General features: G+C 59.9%; 1 protein-coding gene across 5 annotated transcripts in view; it reads right to left on the bottom strand.

The window, feature by feature from the left end:
• The window catches only part of GAK (cyclin G associated kinase), a 49,524-nt gene continuing 27,966 nt past the window's right edge, over positions 1-21,558 (bottom strand). For 4 of the 5 annotated variants that reach the window (XM_074352207.1, XM_074352215.1, XM_074352222.1 and 1 more), the window contains 17 exons: positions 17,261-17,310; positions 16,568-16,716; positions 15,939-16,061; positions 15,045-15,178; positions 12,122-12,316; positions 11,736-11,853; positions 11,421-11,500; positions 8,060-8,253; positions 7,291-7,434; positions 6,769-7,185; positions 6,362-6,535; positions 5,652-5,768; positions 4,471-4,587; positions 1,409-1,633; positions 926-1,074; positions 596-772; positions 1-518 (listed from right to left, as the gene is read on the bottom strand). In XM_074352207.1, the coding sequence (XP_074208308.1) occupies positions 417-518; positions 596-772; positions 926-1,074; positions 1,409-1,633; positions 4,471-4,587; positions 5,652-5,768; positions 6,362-6,535; positions 6,769-7,185; positions 7,291-7,434; positions 8,060-8,253; positions 11,421-11,500; positions 11,736-11,853; positions 12,122-12,316; positions 15,045-15,178; positions 15,939-16,061; positions 16,568-16,716; positions 17,261-17,310 (2,665 nt within the window). In that variant the 3' untranslated portion in view covers positions 1-416. The remainder of the gene's footprint in view (positions 519-595; positions 773-925; positions 1,075-1,408; positions 1,634-4,470; positions 4,588-5,651; positions 5,769-6,361; positions 6,536-6,768; positions 7,186-7,290; positions 7,435-8,059; positions 8,254-11,420; positions 11,501-11,735; positions 11,854-12,121; positions 12,317-15,044; positions 15,179-15,938; positions 16,062-16,567; positions 16,717-17,260; positions 17,311-21,558) is intronic. The other variant, XM_074352211.1, reaches the window with a different exon arrangement.

The following is a 21,558-nucleotide window of genomic DNA, read 5'->3' as shown; positions in this document are numbered from 1 at the left end:
TCATCAGAAAATAGTTTAATTATGTACAGCTGGTCACCAGGCTGATTACAGGGGAGACGCAAACATTCACGAGGGACTCAAGAAGACGGCCGAGCAGCGCGGTCTACCCAGAGGACGCGCCCTCAGGTGACGGCCACCGAACAGAATAAACCACAGACCGGGACACGCGTGGGAGAAGTGCGACTCGACACTTTTCCTTTAGAACCAAAAAAGAAAAAGAAAGAATTCGGAGCTTTTGGAATGCTTTCCTTCTCCCGCCAGGCATGGCGGCGGCTCCGGGCCACCCAGGGCAGCAGGCATGATGTCGGGTGCGGCCACACCAGTCCACACTGCCACGGCCACAGGGCGACCCTCGTGGTCCAGCCAGCAGCTTTCGATTCTATGAGCTGCGGGCGCAGCCCCGAGCAGCGCATGACTTAGAAGAGGGGCCGGGAGCCCTGGCTCTCGAACTCGGCCCAGGCTTCGTTCAGCTCCATGAAGATCATCCTGGCGTACTGCTCGTAGGGCTGCCCCCGGGCCTGCGGGACGGAGTGGGTGAGGGTGCTGGGCCTGAACCCAGGACCCGCCCTGGGCTCGGCCCGGGCCCCGTGCCCACCTTGTCCGGATGGACCACCAGCACGGCCCGGCGGTACTGCTTCTTCACCTGCCCAGGGGTCACCAGGTCGGCCATGCCCACGGGCGTCCAGCGGCACTCGCCGTCCCACAGCGCGGTGTGCAGCGTGGACAGCAGCGCCCGGATGTTCCTCTCCTTGCCCTCCGTCCAGTCCAGGAGCTGCGGGAGACGCGGGCCCGGCCCCACCGCCCGCCAGTCATCCAGCGGCTCCACACGGGGCAGAGCTCTGAACACGAACCCGCCGCCCCCATGCCTGTGCCAGCAACCCTGGGGCCACCCGCCCTAGCCCGGCCCCGGCCCGAGCGCCCCCACCTTCAGCTTGAGCGGGTCCGTGTCCCGGGCCTGGTCCTGCCGCCTCATCTCGGCGATGGTCCTGGGCCCCCTCCTGTCGGCCCTGGAGGAGAAGCCCTGGTCGGACAGCAGGTCTTCAAAGTCGCTCTCCGACACCCTCGGCTTCTGACCTGGAGAAGAGCAGGGGCCTCAGAGGCTGTGCTGGGAGGCGCCGACGCCGACCCCGCCCGGCGGCCCCTGCCCAGCACTGCACACAGCTGGCAGAGGCCGAGACGGCCCCCAGGCGGCACACGCCTGGCCACCTGGACGGTGCTGTCTGGGCAATAAGAAGGTCACCCTCAGACCACATGCAAAACGACTCACTCCCACCTGAAGGAGCTTCTGCTGGGTCTCAGGAGACACCCTTTCTCAGGACTTGACCACGAGCTGGAGAAGATGGGGTTCACCGTAACCCCCCTCAGAGCAAGCTCAGAAAGCCACCGGGCAGAGAGAGGGAGGACTCACCAAAGCTGGGAGGGCGGACACCCCTCTCCTCCCGGCTGCCGATCACACTGAAGCTGGTGTTGTAGCTGGGCTTCGGCGGGACAGCGGCTTTGGGGGCTGGCTTGGCCTGCGGGGGCCGTGGGGTGCCCTGGGCCAGGGGCCGACTTGCATGCCAGGAGCCGGTGGCCTTGGGAGGGGGCGCTGCGTTGGTACCGGCGCCTGCAGGAGCAGATGCAGCGGACAAGCCTGGGGAGACAGTCACACGGGAACTTCGGGGGCAGCCCCAGTACTCAGCCTGCACGGAGAGCACGCCCTCGCAAAACCAGTGTTCCAGGTGTGCTGCCAGGGTGGGCACGTCGAGGTGGCCCCACAGCTGGCCGGTCCGTAGCGGCCAGGGCCAGGTGGGTACCACCCCCTACTTGCTGTGTGTCTGTCCCTCTGCAGACACCACACAGTCCTGACAGAGTCTGGCCACGTCACTCCATCCCACCAGCCTGTTCCCCACTCCTCGTCCCTGACTCCCGACTCAGCCCCACAGTGAGCCCGCCTGTGTCTGCAGGAACCCCCTCAGGGGTGTCTGGTGGGGACTGTTTGGACCCCGCAGATCACGGCAGGAGAGCCTTCCCCACATGGGGTCTTCTGGGCCGCGAGCCCCTCCGTCTCCATTCACGCCAGGGTCCTTCTTCCCTGACCCGCTCCTCACGTTTGGCTCTGTGGCTCCAGGACACAAGTCCTGCGCGTGCTCTGCGAGAGTCACAGGTTACGTGCTTCTTTTTCCTCCTTTTTCAGTGACTGTAAACGGTGCTGTTCTAAATCGTGGATTCCCTGCACACATGCTGCTGGTAAACAGGAATTTCCCTGGTGTCCGTCGACCGTGCGCCCTGCAACCCTCCTAAACTCACTCTGGGCTCTGAAATGCTTTCAGGTCCCTCGGGATTTCCCACGGCCCCCGGTGCACGGAAGCACTGCCTGTGCCCCTGGTCCCTCTCCAGCTGGCACCAAGGGCAGCTCGCGGTCTTCCAAAGCCAAGCGCGAGGCTGGCTGCAGGGTACTGGAGGCACTGCTCCTAAGCTCTCCCGCCACTCGTCTGTGGGGGGTGTCCGCCGACAACTAGGTGCTGAACTCTGTCCGCGGCCTGTCCTGCACACGGATGTGACCACACGACGCCCCTACTCTGGCCAGTTCTTGTGTGGATTCTGTTAACTGGTTCTGGAATGCTGAAGGTGCCTCACTTCCTGGAACAAATCCCACTTGGCTGTGGTGTGTGATTCTGTCCATGCTGATGAATGCTCCTTGCGGCCGATTTGCTGTTCGACTTTCGTGTCTATATTCGTGAGGGACACTGAAGTTTTCTCTTGTACCGTCTCTGTCTGGTTCTGGTTTCTGAGTAATACCAGCTTCGTGAAACCAACCGGAAAACGTCTCCTCCTATTTCCTGGAAAAGGGTGTGTGAGGTTGGTATGAGTCCTTTAAACACTTGGTGGAACTCTCCAATGGAAGCACCCGGGACTGAAGATTTCCTTTTCGGGAGGCATCTAACGACGAGCTAGAGCTCATCTTCTCATGGCTACAGGCCTACTCGCCCCGCCCACCCGGCAGGGCATCTGCTGCAGAACCCACCCACCTCACCTGCGCCAAGGCTGGTGCCGCGGCTGCGCGGCCGAGTCCCTTCGTGCCCTCCAGGGTCTGTGGGCACGTTGTGCCAACCTCCCTACTTTCATGCATCTTAGCAAACATTTGCCAATTTTACTGATATTCTCAAAGAACCAGTTTTTGCTTAGTCCACCTTCTCTAGTTTACATTTTCCACTTCATTGATGTGGGCTCTTTATCACCACCCTCCTGCTTGCTTTGAGTTTATTTCCTTTCCTTTCCAAACATCTTCAGGTGAGAACGCACAACATTCCCCAAATGTACACTGGACACCACGTGTCCCCCGTTTTGACGCGCCATGTTTTCATTTTCCGTCTGTGTGATGCACTGCTTTATTTCCCTTGAGGCTTCTAAGTAACCCTATGTTCTCAGAAGCGTGTTGTTCAGTTCCTAACAGTCTGAACAGCTTTCAGTTATCTTGCTGCTGCTGACTCTGAGCCTGACTCCAAGCAGAATGACGTGGTGTGCATGACTTCAACTCCTGTACACTTGCTGAGGACTGTCCATGGACCAGGACGGGACATTTCTTGGTGGCTGGTGGGTGCAGGATGTGTCCTGCTGCCGTTGGGCAGTGTCCTGTGAGAGTCCACAGTCCTGCTGGCTCTTGGCTCCCACAGCCTCGCTGACTCACTGTCTGGTGGCTCCATCTTTGCTGACAGAGGAATGCTGAGGGCTCCACCTAGAACCCGAGTTTGCATGTTTCTCCCCTTGGTTCCAGCAGCTTCGTGCAGGACCCCACTCTCCGCCGGGTGTGATGGAGGTCTTGGGTCTCAGTGCAGAGCTGAGGGCTGGGCTCCATCCTGAGAACGGGCGCCCCAGACCCCAAGAAGCCCCTTGCTCCACAGGCTGCACCCAGGAGGCTCAGGGTGGCCCCACCCTGCACTCAGACAGCCCAAGACAGAGGCAGGAAGACAAGGACAAACCCAAACTTCCAGGAATGCCCTCAGGGAGACACTACAACCTGAAACACCAGGAAACTGTTAAATAAAAAGGACTGTTCCTGGACAACAAGCGTTCTGGAGAGATGCTAATTCCACCTCGAATTCCACACGCCACCCAACCAGCCAGGCACGTGGGACACTCAGATGCTCACGGTCTCCAAACAGCTAACATCCTGACATGTCCTCTCAGAGGGGGAAGCTGCCAGAGGGGGTTCTGCCTGCCCTTGGAGCAGGGCAGGGCTGCCCCACACTCCTGTGCTGAGGCCGCTCCCAGGTGGCCCCCGCTCACGGTGATGCCCACGGAGGGCCAGGCCTCCCACTGGTTTTGACAACTCCTGGTGTCATCTTGGTAACGAGCTTCGGGGACAAGGCAGACGGGCCTCTTCTGGGGTCAGTGAACGGGGGAGGTCCGCCCTGGGAGGGTAGACAGACCCAACCCCCTGCGAGAGCCCCAGCACCCTCCTCCTGCTCGACATGGCCCACAGGGTACCTTGGAGGCCGGAACTGAGGTCACCGAGGTCAGCAAACGGGTCCTGGCTCTGAGACTTGGTCAGGCTGGCTGGGGGGCCAGGAGGGGCCGGCTGGGCTCCAGAAGAGAAGAAGGGGCCTGGAGGAGACAAGGCATCAGGACCGCTGCAGTGGAGGCAGCCTCTGTGCTGCCTCTCGCTCCTAAAGGCCTCGCTCCATGGCGGCAGCGCACACTCAGGACATGGCCACATGGACAGCCCGAGCCCAGGTGGCCAAGGGGAGGACCTGGCGACCCACACCAGCTGTCCTGGGTCTGCAGCGCCCCCTGGAGTCTCCCGCAGTGCGGTCACGATTCTGAGTACAAAAGACTGACACAGCCAAGCCAGTCACTGGACTACCACCTGTGGGAACAGCACAGCCAGCCCTGAACAAGGCTGGGCCCACCCTCAGGCGGGCTTTTTTCAGTAACCACAGCACCTCCACAGTGCCTAGTTTACAGCCTTTGCGTTAACTGCATGTGGGGGACAGCTTGTGTCTGATTAGAGCTCTCAACACATGGGATCAACAGACTCGGGCTCTGCTTCTGGTGCTGTCCAGACCGTGCAGCTGCCCGCCCATGGGAGAGCCAGTCACCAACTCCTTTATTCTGGGGCAGAGAAAGCAGGGTGTGGATTTTCGACTGTGTGGGGGTCAGCACCCCTGACCCCACGTTGTTCAAGAGTCAACTGTAAGGTCATTATAAGCGACGGCCACTCACGTGCAAAGAGCTCTCACAAATTAATAGGAAAAAGATGAACTTCCTATGGAAAAAAAAGACTAAGAAACAAGAAATAGTTTTCAAAAAATATAAAGTAACCCAAAACGTACAAAACAAAAGACCATCTCATTCATAATGAAAAAAAAAAAAAAAGCAAATCTAAAAGAACCGCGGCCTATCAAATTGGCAAAATAGCGTCCTTGAAGTCATCATCCCGTTAACGGATGATACCCAGGCAGGAACACGTGTCACAGGCCTTGTAAATGCGACTGCCTCTGACAGCAGCTCATTGCCGGAAATGTGCCAACAGGACCAGATGAGGCTGTACAGAAAGCAGGGCAGACGTGGAGAGGTGGGATAGGCACAGGGGCCGCGTAGAGGGCCTGGGACGACCGCGCCCCTCCCTGCTCTCCTGGGGGAGGGCTGCGATGACGCCAGAGTCGTACCTTCTGCAGCCGGCGCGGGCGTGGGGACCGGAGCCTCGGCCCAGGCGTCCCACCCTCCCAGCAGGTCCGGGTTGGGGGCAGAGGCCGTCGTCCTGCTGGGCTCTGCTGGCAGATCCCCTGGAAGGTAGCAGCACTACATGGGTGTCCTTGGTGGGGGTGGCCATGAGGCCTTCACATGCCTCCTAGGTGCCTGGGGGGGACAGGCTGGCCACAAGCCCCATCTGCTGGAGCCTCTGCTGGAGGCCAGGCACTGAGCTCAGCAGGCAGGTGGTCCCTGAGGTGTTCCTGGCCCAGTGAGGCCCCAGGCAGGTTGTACTCACACATCTCAGGGCCTCCCTTCTCACGGGCTGAGGACGCATCACATGGTCACTGAACTGACCAAGTGGACGTAGGGGTCAGCAAATGGAGAAGCCCCAGGGCCATGCTGAGACTAGTGTCTGAGATTCCTCATCTGAAAGGGTCTTCAGAGCGCCCCGTCCCACCGTGGCAGGCCACACACACACACTCACGGCCACGCATGGGCGCCCCTAGAACCTGCCTTCCCACCTCCGCTGAAATCCAGCAGAGGGTATGGAGTGCGCACTGGCTGCACCCTCTTCCTGGGGACGGAAGGACCTGGAGCCGTGCCCGGTAGGCCTAGGAGACCATGCTGCCCACCTCCCCTGGCTGACAGCTTGGCCACCAGGCCTGAGTGTGGAGGCTGCACTTACCCAGATGCAAGAAGTTGGAGCTACAGGCAGGGGGCGGGGCACTGTGGGTGGAGGGGAAGGATGTGGGCAGGGCAGCTGTGGAGTCCGAATTAAGAAATTCGCCAAAGAGGTCAGGCTTGGGGTGGGGCTGGGCTTCCAGGTCAGAGGGCAGCAGAAGAGGGTCAAAGGGATCAGCTGTGGAAGGCACCAAGAAGCAGGTGGGCTGAGCACAGGCCCCACAAGGCAGGCCCCCAGCCCAGGGTGCCCACTCCAGGGGGGCCCTCCCATGGCAACCGCAGCCCCAAGCAGTTGGGGCGAAGTGCTGACCCCAACCCTCAGGGGCTCCTCTGGGGGATCGCAACAGCTCATGGTCCCAGTAAGCTGCAATCACTGGGACCTCCTGGTCCACGACCCCTAGCAGCACCTACCGGCCGGGCCAGGCCCCTCGGGAGCGGTGGTCTGCGTGGTCCCTGTGCTTGGGGAAGGGGCTGAGCTGGTGAGGAGCAGAGGTGGGTCCCCGTCGAGCAGCCCGCCTGGGGCGCCATCCAGAGCAGCTGCTGGGGCCCCCAGGAGGCAGCTAAGCAGGTCCGCATTGCTGGGGGGGCCCCCGTGGGCCTGCATGGGGGGCGCCGGCCCCATCTCAGAGTGCAGCCCTAGGAGGTCCACACTGTCGTCCGGCAGGGTGGCTGGGCCGGCTGCGTCCTCGTCGGCTGTGTCCCCGCTCTCGGGCGAGAGCGTGGTGGCTTCCTCATCGGACGGCTCGCTCTCACGTCCATCCTCAGTCACGATGGATGGCCCCTCCCTGGCGAGATGACCTTCCGGGCTCATCACACAGTCTTTGTCCTCTGAAAAGAAGACCACAACAGCATGGCTGCAACTCACAGTGAGGGGCCGGCAGGGGGGCCACGCAGCACACGGGCAGCAGACGCCCCCCGAACGCCCTAGCCTACCCCGCCAGTCCAGCGTGTGCAGGAAGTGGTTGGTGTCCGTGCTGCTGCTGTGCGGAGACTCCGACCCCGGGGCCTCGGCGTCGGGAGGCCCCTCGGCGTCATACTGTGCGGCGGAGCCGGGCTGCCTGGGCAGCTCCGGCTTCCCTGCAGGGAGAGGGGGTGTCAGGCTGCCCGGCCCAGGCAGCAGCCAGCACGGGGCTCCAGGGCCGCGGTCCAGAGCCAAAGTGCCCCCAGACCGCCAGAAACCTGCACGGCAACCAGGGAGCCCGAGTGTGGATCTCAGCGCTGGGCCACGTGCCCTGACACGCATGCACACACACACACACTCCTCAGGGACACTAAGCTGTCCTCACATAAAAAAACAGACAAAAAAGCAAACCAAGAACACGAAGAGAACGCGACAGGCCAGATGACGTCCCAGGTCCGACCCACCCACACGCTTTTCACGCTGATTTTTGGTAAACGGTCTGAAATAGGATGAGACTTCCCAGCTGGGGGGGAGGTCACAGGAACAACCTCCGCTGTGTGGCAGCCCTGCTGTGTTCAGATGGGCCCAACTGATGCCTCCCCTTCTCCAGGTCACGTTTAAAGTGGACGCAGGTCCAGAAATGAACCCTCTGAATCAGCAAGCAACTCCAACCTGACCCTCCCGGGTTACAACAAACTGGCCCCGGCCCACGATGACCCCCTGGCCGGGACTGCGGCCTCGCGAGAAGACTGCAAGAACAATCTGTGCCCTGTGAGAGCACCTGCAAAACAAGGATCTTACCAAACTTGGACAGAATGTCTTGCTGCTCCTCCCGGCTGGAAAATAGGATTTTGGGGTTCAGCCCCCGCATGTTTGCACTCTCCCAGGGGGGGGCCTCCCGGCTGGGCCTGTCTCTAGGCTCCACCTCCACCTCCAGGTTCACTTGGAACAAGTCCGGGTACTTCTCCTGAATGTCACAAGCATCTAGGTCGTACCTGCAGTGGGAGCCCAGGTACGGTTAGGAAGGACCATGGGCACTTCAGAGGTCACCCCAACACTCACCAGGGAACGAGTGTGGGATGGGGCCATGCGCTCTGCACCTCACGCTCTGCACGTTCAAGCTGCCACCAGGCAGAGGGTCGGAGGGGCCTGCGGGGAACTGTGCGCTGCAGGGCCCGTCCACACTGGACCCCCAGCCCCTCTGTCAGGGGAGCCCTCACTCCTCACCCCTCAGGTCCTGTGGTTCAAATCAGGCTCTCCGGGAACTTAAATGCACGTTCCCTTAAATACGGTGCCATCCGCTTTAGCAAGACCACCAGCTACTAACAGAAGCCCACAAACCACGCCCTTTGGACTCTGCCTGCCGCACTGCAAGTGCGACTCCAAGGGCAGCGTGGCCGGGGTGCTCTGTGGGTCGCGGGGCAGCCCCGGCCCTGGGGGGTGGGTCCGAAGGCTCTCCTGGGGCAACGACCTGGGGCCGGGCACAGGTGGGGAGGGACGCCCAGGTGGCCTGGCAGTGGCCACTTCAGCTGCTGTCTCACTGAACTGTCCTCATTCTGTGGCTCTGCGTCCCACTAGGGAACTCCAAGGTCTTTCACGTATTTCCTAAGGTCACCTCTGGTGACACCGTCACAAGCCCTGTAAACGAATCCCAGCTCCTCAGCGGGGCAGTGGGATCCCTTCTGCTCTCTTATTTTAAGCCGCCTAAGTCTACGTGCACGACTTACTATTCTGTGTGTATAAAAACAGCAAAGCAACAGAAAAAGACACACAAAAGAGGGACAACAGGCTCTGGAGGGTCTGAGGTGTCAGAGGGGCCCTGCTGTCCTCCGTGCGGCCCCCGGGGGAAGGCGGGGCTGCACCCACGGTCTGGTTGGCGGGTGAGGCCACGGCAGGTGTCCCCACGTCCCTGGACTCACAAGGTGGGACATGTGAGCAAGTGTGATCTTAACACGTGACGTCCCGCCGCAGTCACGGGCACGGCCACCTCTGCGCAAGGAGGGGAACCACGGGGTCTTGGCGAGGGCGGGTGCCCCCCTGTCCTCTTGCTCCTGGCCGAAGGCCTGCTTCTGACCAGGCCAGGCACACACAGCAAGATGCCGACACAGCAGGGGCAGCAGGTGGAAGGGCGGCAGCTAGGCTGGCAGAGGGTCCAGTGTCCAGTGAGGGCCCGGGGAGGGGCCCATCAACACGGAGTAGCGGGCGACTCCAGGCACTGCAGGCACCAGGCAGGGGCCCGCCCACCCCCACCCCCCCGGAGATGGCCCCCAGGCCAGGCCCACCCGCCCAGCTGGCAGTGAGGAAACAATGCGGTCTGTGAACAGAGGGGCAGCCCCCACCGCCCCTGAGGGGCCTGCATCTCAGAGGCTGGACAGACCCTGAGGGGCTCCTGCTGGGACAGGATGGCCGGTGTGCCCACTCACACCAGCTCGGAGTAGCCGCCCCCGGTGGACAGTGCGTCGGCCTAAGTCTCCTCTCCGACTGTCCTCCTTCAGCTGCCTGCGGAGCACCCCCTTTCCTGTGTCAGGCTTTCTTTTTAGCCATTTCATCAATTTTTGCAGGCATGACAGGCATGGTGAGGAACAAGCCCACAAGTGCACCTCAGCAAGCTCACACTCCAGGCACCCGTCCGTTCAGATGAAAACACGGTCTCTTTCCAGAGCCCGAGCAGGGCCCCGTGTCTGGGCTGCACCCCAGAGGCAGCCACTCCTCATGCTGAGGCCCGAGCGGACGTGACGGGCCCCAGCGTGGCAGCATGGCCGTGGCGGGGACACCACAGTGTGAAAGCTGGATCTCGGCACCGGAGAAAAGAACCCCGAGCTCCCGTGGCTGCCCCGGCCCTCCCGTCCACCCAGACTCTGCGCCGGGGGCCTTCTGCCACTCTCAGCAGGCTCGTTCTCCTCTCAGCCTGTAATTCTTCCCAGCCCTGGACACGGGCTCATGTCCACCTGATTCACGCGCTGCCAGCATCTCTCATCTGTCTGAAAACAGCTCTGACTGACCTCCGTTTCTGAAGAACCATTTCAGGGGAGACACTTCCAAGCTGGCGAAGTTCTCCTCCCGGCGCTTCTGGAAGACGTCGCTGTGACTCCGGATCCCCCGCCTCAGGGGAAGGCCCCCCCCTCCCCGCAGGGCGCTATGAAGCGGCCTCTCTGGTTCTCAGCGATTCAAAGCCTCAGGGGAAGGGCCCTCCCCACAGGGCGCTATGAAGCAGCCTCTCTGGTTCTCAGCGATTCAACCCCGCACGCTTGGGAGGCATTTCCTTTCTTCGTTTATAAAACTCCCGTATGCTGTTCACGGAGCTTTGGGCTCTGTGCTTTGATGTCTTTCATCAGTTTAATAAAATCTTCGGTCACGCCGCTTTTGCTGTATCTCTTCTCCCTGGACTCTGAATAAAAGCAGGCTGGACCTGTCCATGGCCCCCGGCACCTCCTGGGAGCCCTCCCGGGCTCCCCTCCCAGCACTGCCTCGGCTTCCAAGCCTCTGCTGCTACGCCCTGGTGTTCACGCTGCTCCAGACGCCGCCTGAGTTCTGGAGCCCACATGAACCATTTCTCAGTGCTAGATGCCCAGATGCCTCCTTTTCACACACTCCAGGTCTCCAGTGGAATCCCCCTTCCCACTTCGCTGGCCACACTCATTGCTCGTCAGAAGCCTGCCTCCTAACCAGTGTCCAGTTCAGCCGCAGCCTCCTGCCTAGTTTGCCTCGTGGCTGCCCGTCACCTGGTCTTCAGAAAGGACGGCTGAGTGCACTAGAACTGCTGAAGCTCTGGGGCCCATCTTCCCCCAGGGGAAGGAAAACAAAGACACTGGTGAGGCGTCACACTTCTTGTCTCTGTCATGTTGGTACTTAAAACAAAGTGTGACGTGCCAATGTGAAAAAAAAAACACTAAGAGGTAAGAGCGTGGTGACATTTAACAGAGTAACAGCACAAAGAAACATGAGACACACCCCTCAGTCTCCTGGCACCGCCCCCTCCTCCTGAGCCTTCACCGCACGCAGGCCCCGGCCTGGCGCTGCCCCTGTGTGACTCCTTCCAGAACTCTGGGGGTCAGAGTTCAGTCTTCCCAGGGCCCCAGCAGCGTCAACCACGCTGCACCTGTATGCACACCACACACCCTGACCCCTCCTGTCCCCCTCGCACAGTGTGACACCAACATACTTCGCGAATTTCACAGTAGTGGCGTTCCGGGGCACGAACCCCGTGTGGAACTGGATCTGGAACATCTTCATGGACGCCACCTGCGGAGAGAAAGCAACAGGAGCCCGAGCTGGGGGAGGAGACCTGGCCCCTCACTGTTCACCAGCCCTGAAGGCCCTGGACACAAGCAGCTTCTTGGGTCTGAGGAGGGGCAGCCCCAGGGCCACGGTCCGGCAGCCCGACACCGACAGCAGTTTCGTGCTGAATCCCCTGTGCCTTGGGCGGCAGGAGGCGGGGACTCAAAGGGGCAGTGGCCAAAGTGGAGCGTCCGCTCACCTTGGCCTGCAGTCGTCCTCCCAGGGTGGACCTCGCGTGGTAGAGGACAATGAGCACGTCCCCTTGGACTGTCGTGCCCAGGGGAATGACCGCTTTGCCGTCCTCGATTTTAAAATCCCTGGAGAACAGAGCCCAGAGTGGCGGTTTGCTCAGGTAAGAAGCTCAACCTTCTGTCCAAAAGCGACATGCGTGGCAGGACCCCCGAGACCCCAGAGCATCAGTTTCTTCCTGCCTGGCAGGCTTTACCGCCTGATTATGTCAGGGGTGGGCAGGAAATGACTTCCAAGGAGCCACTCAGCATGATGACCCGGAGGACAGCCCTGCAAACCCATGCAGCCGCCTGGAGGAACGGGGTCGTGGGGAGGAAGGCCTGGGCCCGGGCCCACCTCATGCGGTCGTACTCCTGGGATGTGGTGGCCACGCGCTCATCCCCTACATAGACCTCGCAGAAGGGCCTGCAGCCGCTCCTCTGCTTGCTGAACAGTGGCACGGGCGTCATGACCACGGCCTTCACCAGGAGGGGCTTGCTGTGGGGCGTGATGGGCTCCTCCGCCACCATGTCGCACATGTACTCGATGTACCTGCGAACGGGAGGCGTGAGCGCCACACACAGGCTCTGTGCCCGGCCCGCCCACCACGTCACACGTGTGCTCCGTGTCTCTGGAGCCTCACTGAGCACATCCAGTCTTTCTGCAAACACATTTAAGTATTTAGTGCTGCAAACTTTCCTGGAAGCAATGTTCCAGTTTCAACTCACGAATTTGACATTGTAACTTCATTTGGTTCAAAATACCTTTGTAACATATTCTTAGAGTATCCCTACGTCTCCTTTGAGACTTCCTCTCTGACTCCTGGGCTACTGAGTAAACTGTTTTCCTCTGAAACCTTTAGAGGTTTTCCAGCCACCTTTCTCTCACCGCTTTTCAGGTTAACTCTATCCAAACCTAAGAACATATTTTGTCCGATTTCTATTCTTCCGCCTCTGCTGCAGTTCAATGGCCGTAACAGGACCCTTCGGGGAGTCCCGTGTGCACTGGGAGGAGCTGCGGGCGGACTGCTCTGCGGCTGAGCGCATCTGCAGACCTGCACCACTGACCAGAGAAGTGGGCCGCCGGGGCTGTCATCACCATTGTTCCCCCTCACCCCGTTGGCTCTGGGCTGTGCCACCACCCCCGTTCTCTCAGGGGTTTCCATGGCACTTCTTCGTGCCCCCGCAGGGTGCCTATCTCCTGCCTCCGGGGCTCCTCCCCTCCTAGACCCCGTCTCCTTGGGACGGGTAGAGCCTGACTGGCTGTCAACGGCCACCTGTGTGCTCTCCCAACGGCCATGCGGCAGGAAACCTGCAGTCTCCTGCCGATGGTCAGCAAGAAGCCAGGACCTACACCCACAGCAAACCAGATCCACCAGCAGACTGAGTGAGCCTGGGAGCAAGTTCCACAACAAAGGAGGAGCAGCTTTCTGAGCCCCAGTTCAGACAAGAAGGTGGCCCAGCCACACCCTGACAGCAGCCTGGGCGATGCCGAGCCTGACCCCTGACCCCTGACCCGTGGGGTGAGTCACTGGGTCTGCACACAACCTCCCATCCCTGCCATGCAGTCCCGCGGGTGGCTGGTCCTGTCTCCACCCCTCCGACGACCCGTCCTGGGGCGGCGCTGAGCCCACACTGGGCAGGGAGACTGGTGTGAGGGTGACAACGTGGCTCTTCCTTCCTGACCTCCGAGCCACCTGAGCATCCTGTGCGCCCTCCTCCGCCCTCTGCTGATGTGCTAATCATGGCATGGAGACCTTACTGCGGCCCTGGGTTTCTCACCAGAACCCTGCTGTGATGTACTAGGATCCGCATCCTCTCCCCGACCACCTTTGAGATTCTTTGTGGTTTGAACATGGTGGCCTAAGCAGGTTTTCTGGGTTTACTTTGTTTTAATCCCGCTGAGTGACCTCTGACCTTCTGAGGTTCAAGCCTGTCTTAATTGGGGGAAATTCTCAGCGACTGTTTCCTTGGTGCTTCTTCTGTCTGGGCTCCTCCTGAGGCTCCAAGGACATGTGCCAGACCGGCTGAGACTGTCTGATGGGTGTTTGTCCTGGTGTGAGTGGCAGCAACTAACCTACCCCAGGGTTGCAGCCCTCTCCTCACCCCAGCCTCTCATCTGCTTCCCTCCCCTCTACTGCGACTGCCTCTCGCCCACCCTCCTCATCTGCATCGTAACGCACGGACCAGTGATTCCATGTTTCCTGCCAGAGCTCTGAGCCTCATGGGAAGACTGCTCCGTCTGTTCAGCGGGAGACAGACCCGCGCCCTTCCAAGCAGCCAGGCTTCCTCTCCGACCCGTACCCCGAGCACCAGAGGGCACAGACCCCGAGCCTCCGTCGTGCCTCGGATTTGGGGCCAATTGCTCTGTGACTGTTCTCCTACAGGACTGGAAGTGATTTGAATCTGACACTGGTGCCACTACTTTTGAAGTCACTGGGGAGGGAATGACATCTACATTACCACGTCCCCAAGGACGTGCCCGCGGGGTCTGTGGCGGGGGTCCCAGAGCCAGGCACACTCCACCCCGCCCCAGCGGCGGCTGACACAGTGGGGCCCTGGGTGTGTAGAGAGGGATCTGCAGCCTCTCCCTCACAAGCCACACGGAAGAAACAACCATGTGGCCTGTGTCTCAGGGCGGCGGACACCAGCAGTGAGCCAGCGGAGTGGGCCCCACGGGCAGGAGTGCATCAACGGGCAAGGCGGCCACCCCAAGTGGCAGGAACGGCCTGAACGACCCTCTGTTCCTCTGGGCCTGGAGGCCTTCCGGTTCCTCCTGCAGGCCTGGGGCCGGGGAGGCGGCAGGGCCCCAGTGGCTGTGCTCTCCTGACTCTCGGGGTCTGTGTGTCCACACCAAGGCCCTTCTTGCAGAGGAAGGAAACGCCCCCCCCCCCCCCCAGTGCCTGTAGGAGCATGTGTGCCCGAGGTGCCTCCACAGGCCTGAGCCCCGGCCCCACCCTCCTGCAGGGTGGGCGGGGTGGGGGCCAGTCTCGGGGCAGGCAGAGGCTCCTGGGGAGGTAGGGGGAGAGGCAGCAGCCAGCTGCAGCCATAGGAAACCATCTCCTGGACCTCACCGCCCCGAGAAGCCGCCAAGTCACAGGCACAGAGAGGGGAACGAGGGGCTGCCGCATGGCCTCGCGAGCAAGTGTGCACCCCGACTGCGCTCGCTGGCCCGGCTCCACCTCGACCCCACACGGTAGGTAGACACTCTCCTCAAATTCCTGCCGCCTCCTAGGGTGGCTGAGTGACACCTCCCCAGGGCCGCAGAGCGGACACCATACCTCTTGTGGGATGGCCAGATGCCCGGGGGGCAGCGCTTCATGCTGAACATGTACACGGCAGCCTCGGCGGTGCTGAAGAGCCGGCAGAAGCACAGGAAGGAGCAGACAGCCACAGCAGAGGCAGCTCTCCCATCCTAGGACAAAGGACAGGGTAAGCTCACGTGGCTATCGCTCCCGCCACACTCAGGGCTCCCACCTGGGGCTGGAGCTCCTCTGGGAACTTAGGAAAACCCACCTGGTGAGGCCACAATTTGGGGAGCAGAGAATAAAGCCTCCTCAACAGGAAGGAGACGACGGGACGGCCACAGACACACGGGTCAACTCCCGGGCCCCCCCCTCACTGAATTCCCTGGTCCTCACTCCGGGTGTGACTTGTCAACACCAGGACTGACCCCCAAGGGCACGAGCTGGCGGATGCCCCACTGGGTGTGACGCCCACAGACCCTCAGCCCCAAAGTGGGGGGTACAGACAGGGTCACACAGGGCAGGGGGGCCTCAGCACACGGCGCTGTCAGGAGGGGACTCGAACCTTCCACAAGGGGGCAGTCTTCTCCAAGAAGGCCCTGACATGAGGGACCCAGTGGTGTCTACTGGGCCAGCTGCTGCTCCCCTGGGGTCAGCTTCCTCAAGATGACAGGAGCCACACTGGGCCTGGGCCGCTGGCTGGACCCCAGGGCAGGGCTGCTCCTCGCAGGCCCTGGCTCCTAGAGCTCCGCAGAGCCTGAGATGCTGCAGCTCCGTGAGGAAACTTGGGGGCCACTGCCACAGCAGTGTCTGGGCTGGCGTGTGCACCCCACCCAGGCGGCAGCTCCTCCTGGCACTGGCATCACCACTCAGGACACCTGGCGCCCCACCCCGGCCCCTGCGCAGGGATGGCTCAGGCAGCCTGCTCACCATGCAGTGCACCACGCAGACGTTCCTGGGGTCCTGCCGCAGCCACGCATGCATATTTCTGCACACACTGTACAGGCTGTGGAGGTTTGGGGCCCGCCGGGCGGCCCAGCCGCACTCGGAGACCTGCGGGGAGAGGACCGGGCTCGTCGGCCAGGGGTGCCGGCCCCGAGGGCCTCCCTCCACCCCACCCTGGCCCACGGGTGCCCGCAGGTTCCGGTCAGCACTGAGCTCTTTGTGCGACATGGCGCCGGGGGTTCAGAGCCAGCCCTTCCCGCTCGGGGTAAGTTTAAATACGGTGAGAAGTGCCCACATCCGAGTCTTCAGTGCTGAGAACACAGTGTGGCCCCTGTTCCCGCTGGACGGTGAGACACAGAGACACCGCCAGCTCAGCCAGCCTTAGCTGGTTAAAGCAGACCACCAGTCTCCTCTCCATTCACACTCTGGAGTCCTCCTTGACTCCCCGCCATCCGCTGTCCTCAGACCCCTGTATCCTCACACCCAGGAGCTGCCCTCCCACTGCAGCCCCCGGCCCCCCCAGAAAGTAGCAAAGGTGGACCGAGTGCCACACCAGGCTGAGGCCCGTTGTAAGAACACCACACTCAGAGGGCAGCAGAGGCCCGGCCGCTCACCCGGCTGTGAAACCTGGAGGGCCGGTAGGTGCGCGGGGACAGGTTGTACACCGCGTAGCGGCCCGGATGCTTCGAGTCCAGGAACACCCGCACGTCTTCTATGTTATTCTTGATGGCTGACTCTACGCCCTCTGCCGGGAACGACATCACTGAAAGAGAGGAGCCCCGTCAGCCACCGTGGCCGCCCCACAGCCTCACTGGCAACACGGCCGCTGACTCAGCGGCACAGCGCTGACTGACTGGGCAGCGAGTCCCGAGAAGGGGCGGAGCAGAGGTCCCAGCCCCGGCCGCAAGACACAGGTTCTGCCGCAGAGCCTGCTACACCAGAGGGTCTCCAAGTGTTTGGATTTTGTTTTCTGCCCAGAGACCCACGTTTTAACACGTGTGGCCTTGTATCTCTTTCCTCATGATCGCAGAGTTTCAGGAAGTTCCAGACCGGGGAAGAAGCTGGGTTGACCCTGGCACTGTCCACTACAGGGCCTGGAGGCACACTGGCCATGGGGCGGACACCCCAGGCCACATTTCGGGCAAGTGAATGCCCGCCCGAGAGGCGCTCTCCCTCTCCACTGGCCGCACCCTGCCCGCCCTGCCTGACATGGCAGCACAGGATGGGCTGGAGGTCAGACACCAGAAGCTGCCCCAGAACAGGGAAGAATCAAAGTGTGTCCTTATGGTTAAAGTTGGCAAACATACCTGCAATTCTGGATGTAATGTAAGATATGTCCAAATCTCCCTTTGCGTAACTGGAATGAAAAAGAGCACGTGGTTATTGCAGAAAATCTCCACAGTTAATTCACAAGAGCTTAGACTGAAGCAAGTCCTGGAGAGGCCGCGGGGGACCTCACCATTCTGGTGGCAGCTCACAGGGAAAGCTGTGTGCGTGTGCATACGTGTCAGTGCGCATGCGTGCGCCTGTGTGACCACACACATGCACACACAGAGCTGACATCTATCTAAGAAGCAGACGAGCAATTATAAACTGCAGGTGGTGGAGAGGCACGGACCCCACAGAGAAGGCGCTGAGCTCTCACTGCTTTCCTGCTCTAAACAGCTGTGACACTAGGAGCTGGTTTGGGGGAGAGAGCAACGAAAACGGAAATACTGTTTTTTGACCCAATACCTCATGTCTGGCTCAGAAGAAAAATTATAAGGCAGACCGAACGGTGAAAAAACACGTGAAGAGAAAGAACATACGTCAGAAGCAGGCACGGCAGGGATGCCGGGTTATCAGATGGCGTTTAAAACCACTACGATTAACGTGCTGAGGCCCCAGTGGACAGAGTGGACGGCACCCAGGACATGCGGGGAGCGTGAGCAGAGGTGGACACCCTCTGAGAGAACCAAGGAGGAGCGCCGGCGGTGAAAACACAGAAACGAAGGCTCTGTTTGACAGGCTGAGTGGACTGGACACAGCCCAGGGGAGACTCTGAGCTAGAGGGCCTCTCGGTACAGACCCCGAAAACTGAAGAGCAAAGGGGCCGCGGGGCGACCTCAGAAGGTGTCACAGGCACGTGGCGGGAACTCCAGAAGAGAGAGAGGAAGGGCCTGAAGGAGCCCTGAAACAGTATGACCGACACTTTCCCCAAAGTAGCATCAGACACCAAAGCACAGATCCGGGAAGCTCAGAGAACACCAGGCAGGATACGTGCAGGGAAACTACACCAGCCGTGACAGTTTCAAATTACAGAAAATCAAGGAAAGAAGAAATCCTGAGAGAAGCCGGGGGCGGGGGCGCTTTACCTGCAGAGCAACCAAGAGAAGAGTTACACATCCGACTTCTCCTGGAAACCAAGCGAGAGGGAAGTGAACTGTTCACAGGGTCGGGAGAAAAAGCCAGCAGCCCAGGATTCTCTGCCTGAGGAGCTACCCTCCAACAGAAGATAAATAAAGACTTTCTAACAAAAACTCAGGCAACCTGTGGCCAGAAGACCCGCCTTCTGGAGATGTTGTTGAAGAAGCCCCTCAGAAAGAAGGATGAGGGGCAGAAACTCAGATCTCCGTAGGGAACAGAAGAGCATCGAAGGAGGGATCAATGAAGATCAAATAAAAACGTTTCCTTTTCTCGTCCTGTTTTTCCCAGGTGCTCTTTTGTTTGTTTGTTTTAATTGAAGTGTAGTTGGTTTACAGTGATTCGGTTACACACACACACACACACACACACACACACTTTCTTTTCAGGGTCTCTTCCATTACATGCTGTGACCGGAAATTGAATGTAGTTCCCTGTGCCATACGGCAGGTCCTTGTTGTTTCCCTTTCTTGTTTTTAATTTAATAAGTAACTTTTTGTTCAAACTGATAATGGTGACGCTGCACCCGACATGAGTGCTTAGATACACACTGCACGTGTGTACACACGTGCTTAGACGTGCGTACACACGTGCTTAGACGTGCCGGGGGGACGAGCAAAGTGACCAGCGACACGAGGCCCAGGAGGGAGGAGTCGGGGTTTACGCCTGTGGAAGCACACAGCACACCCACTGCCTGGGAAGCGCTCAGATGCCACCTGCAGTGGACTCGGTCAGCAGTGACGGGCACTGCAAACTCCAGGGCAACCACTACAGACAGCAGAGAAAAGCAGTATGACCGCCGCGCCGAGAGAGGAGAGGAGATGGGACCTTGTAAAACGCTCAGCGACAACCACAAAGGACAGAACGGGGTGGGAGGCAGAGCAGCACCGAAGGACGAGGGCGGCGGCCTGAGCTCGGGCACACGTGCGGCGGCTGTGATTCCCACCACAGGCGCCCCGGGGACGTGGACGCCGCGGTTCCGTGGACCAGCAAAGCGGATGCGGAGTTTCTGGTTTCCCGGTGCGGCTGGAAGTTTTGTTCACACGACGCTGATCTGTTACAGCCTGCGGGGGCCACCCTTTGATCAGAACAGTTTATTGCTGAAAACCGCCCGCCTCCACCGAGCCTTCAGCAGGTCGCTGCCGTGACACCAGAGATCCCTGGTCACAGACGCCATGACCAGCACAGTGACGGTGACAAGGCTGAATCAGGCCGTGACACGCAGACGGGACGTGAGCAGGCAGGGCGAGCAGCCTGTCCAACGCGCGACACTTTAAACACCAATGGTCTAAACAAGCCAATTAAAACAGGAGGCCTTCAGGGGATCACGACCTCGCTCCAGCAGCGCGTCCACAAGGCCACGCGGGGCCGGGCGCTTGCAGCTTACTCGCAGCTTGCCCTCAGTAACCGCCTGGGCACGTCTGCCACGCGTCTGAGCGTCCACAAGCCGCTGTGTCTTATGGCGCTACTCCATTGTGAGCCGTGCGGTTGGAACATGTTTACTCCCAACCACTGCCACATCTCCTTGCTATTTTAAAGAAATGTGTTTTCCCAAAGAACAGAAAAATTTTATTTTGTGTCCGTTAAGTTTATTAACCGTTTCCTCCATGCCTTATATATTTTTTGTCACATGTATTAAATCTTTCTTATTCTGGTGTTATCAAGACGTCCCTTGTATTTTATCAGGTTTTCCTAAGAAACCTCAATTCACAATTAGATCCGTTCACAAGTCAGAATCACTGTATTTGGCTGTTACTTTATAAGACCCAAGTTTTTATTTTCCACGGTGTCCATGGCTACAGCACCGTCCACTCATCAGCCTGTCACTCCTTTCAGACTTACAGGCCCTGCTCGCAGCAGCCCGACCTGAGTATGTGCCACCTGTGAGTCTGACCACTGCACCACTGACCACTGCACCACTAACACCACAACGGATGTTTGAAAAAAACTGACAGAGAATAGGATTTGTTCCCATTCTTATTTTTAAAAACACTGCTAGCAGCTTGGGGTAATTCATACATAAATTTAAGATCAGAATCTGTGGAAACAACGTCAAGACTTCAATTTTTATTGCAATGAATATAGATTAACTGAGGAGTGACACCACCTTTCTTTTTTCCATTTTTTTTAGATTCCCCTGCACCTTAACGGAGGCGCTGGGACTAGACCCAGGACCCCGTGCACACCACGCAGGCCCTCTACCCCAGAGCTGTCACCCTCCCACCCGATACCACCTTCAAATGTGAACGTGGCTGCACCTCTGCACTTGGTCTACCCTCACCGTTTTCATCAGTCTGCCGGGAGGGGCAGCATGGGGCGCCCTCCTGCACGACTGGCCTGAGCAGGGGGGTTGGGCCAGGGCCAGGGCACCCACGCAGGCTGGCTGCCACACACGCTGCCTTTCCTCCGTCCTCCAAGTGCGGCCAGCGGGCATCACAGAGGGCAGGAACGGAGTTAGCACCAGAGAGACCAACTGTCCCCAAACTGACCATAAACAGACACGATGCAACACTCTCAATGGCCGCATAGGCAGCTCGAAAGCTTCGCTGCAGAGCTCGTCTGAAGACACAGAGGAGCCAGAGCACCTGGTGTGCTCAGGAAGGAAGGAGGGAAGGAGGCAGGCTTGCCTCCCAGACCAGAGAGCCGTGGGGCTGGGGGGCTCACAGGACGAGGCCGGGCAGCGCCCTCTTATCGGGGGAGAGGAAGCAAGAGGGGAGAAAAGTCCCCAAAGTGAGGTCCAGGCAGATCCAAGACCCGCACGTGCAACAGCAAAGCTCCCAAAACAAGCGTTTACAATGCAGTCAGACACGTGAAACAGACTTCGAATCACGACTGACACGTTCACAGCTCGGGGCACAAGAGGGCTTCCCAAGCTAGAGAGCGCAAAGCCAGCCTGTGCTTGACCGAAGCCCAGGACAGAACAAGCAAGCGGAAGACAAGCAGCAGACGAGGAGCATGCGGCTGGCACGCTCACCCTCTGCAGAAGAGCTGGTCTGCGCAACCTAACACAGGAGCCAGCAAGGAAAAGAAAAGCCCAGCGTGGACAAGAGCGAAGGGCGAGAGCAGGCGGCCCGCAGGGCCTGCGAGGTGGGCTTGGTGCTGGGGGGCCGAGCGCTAGGCCCCCTGAGGAGGCAGCTGGAGCACCTGCACAGCTCGTGGGGGTGGGGGGGGCAACACCGAGCGTTCAGACACGGGCCAAGTT

Source organism: Camelus bactrianus, chromosome 2 (assembly GCF_048773025.1).
Source record: "Camelus bactrianus isolate YW-2024 breed Bactrian camel chromosome 2, ASM4877302v1, whole genome shotgun sequence".
Taxonomy (NCBI): domain Eukaryota; kingdom Metazoa; phylum Chordata; class Mammalia; order Artiodactyla; family Camelidae; genus Camelus; species Camelus bactrianus.
Note: the sequence above shows the minus strand (reverse complement) of the source record. Positions and strands in the feature narration are given on the sequence as shown.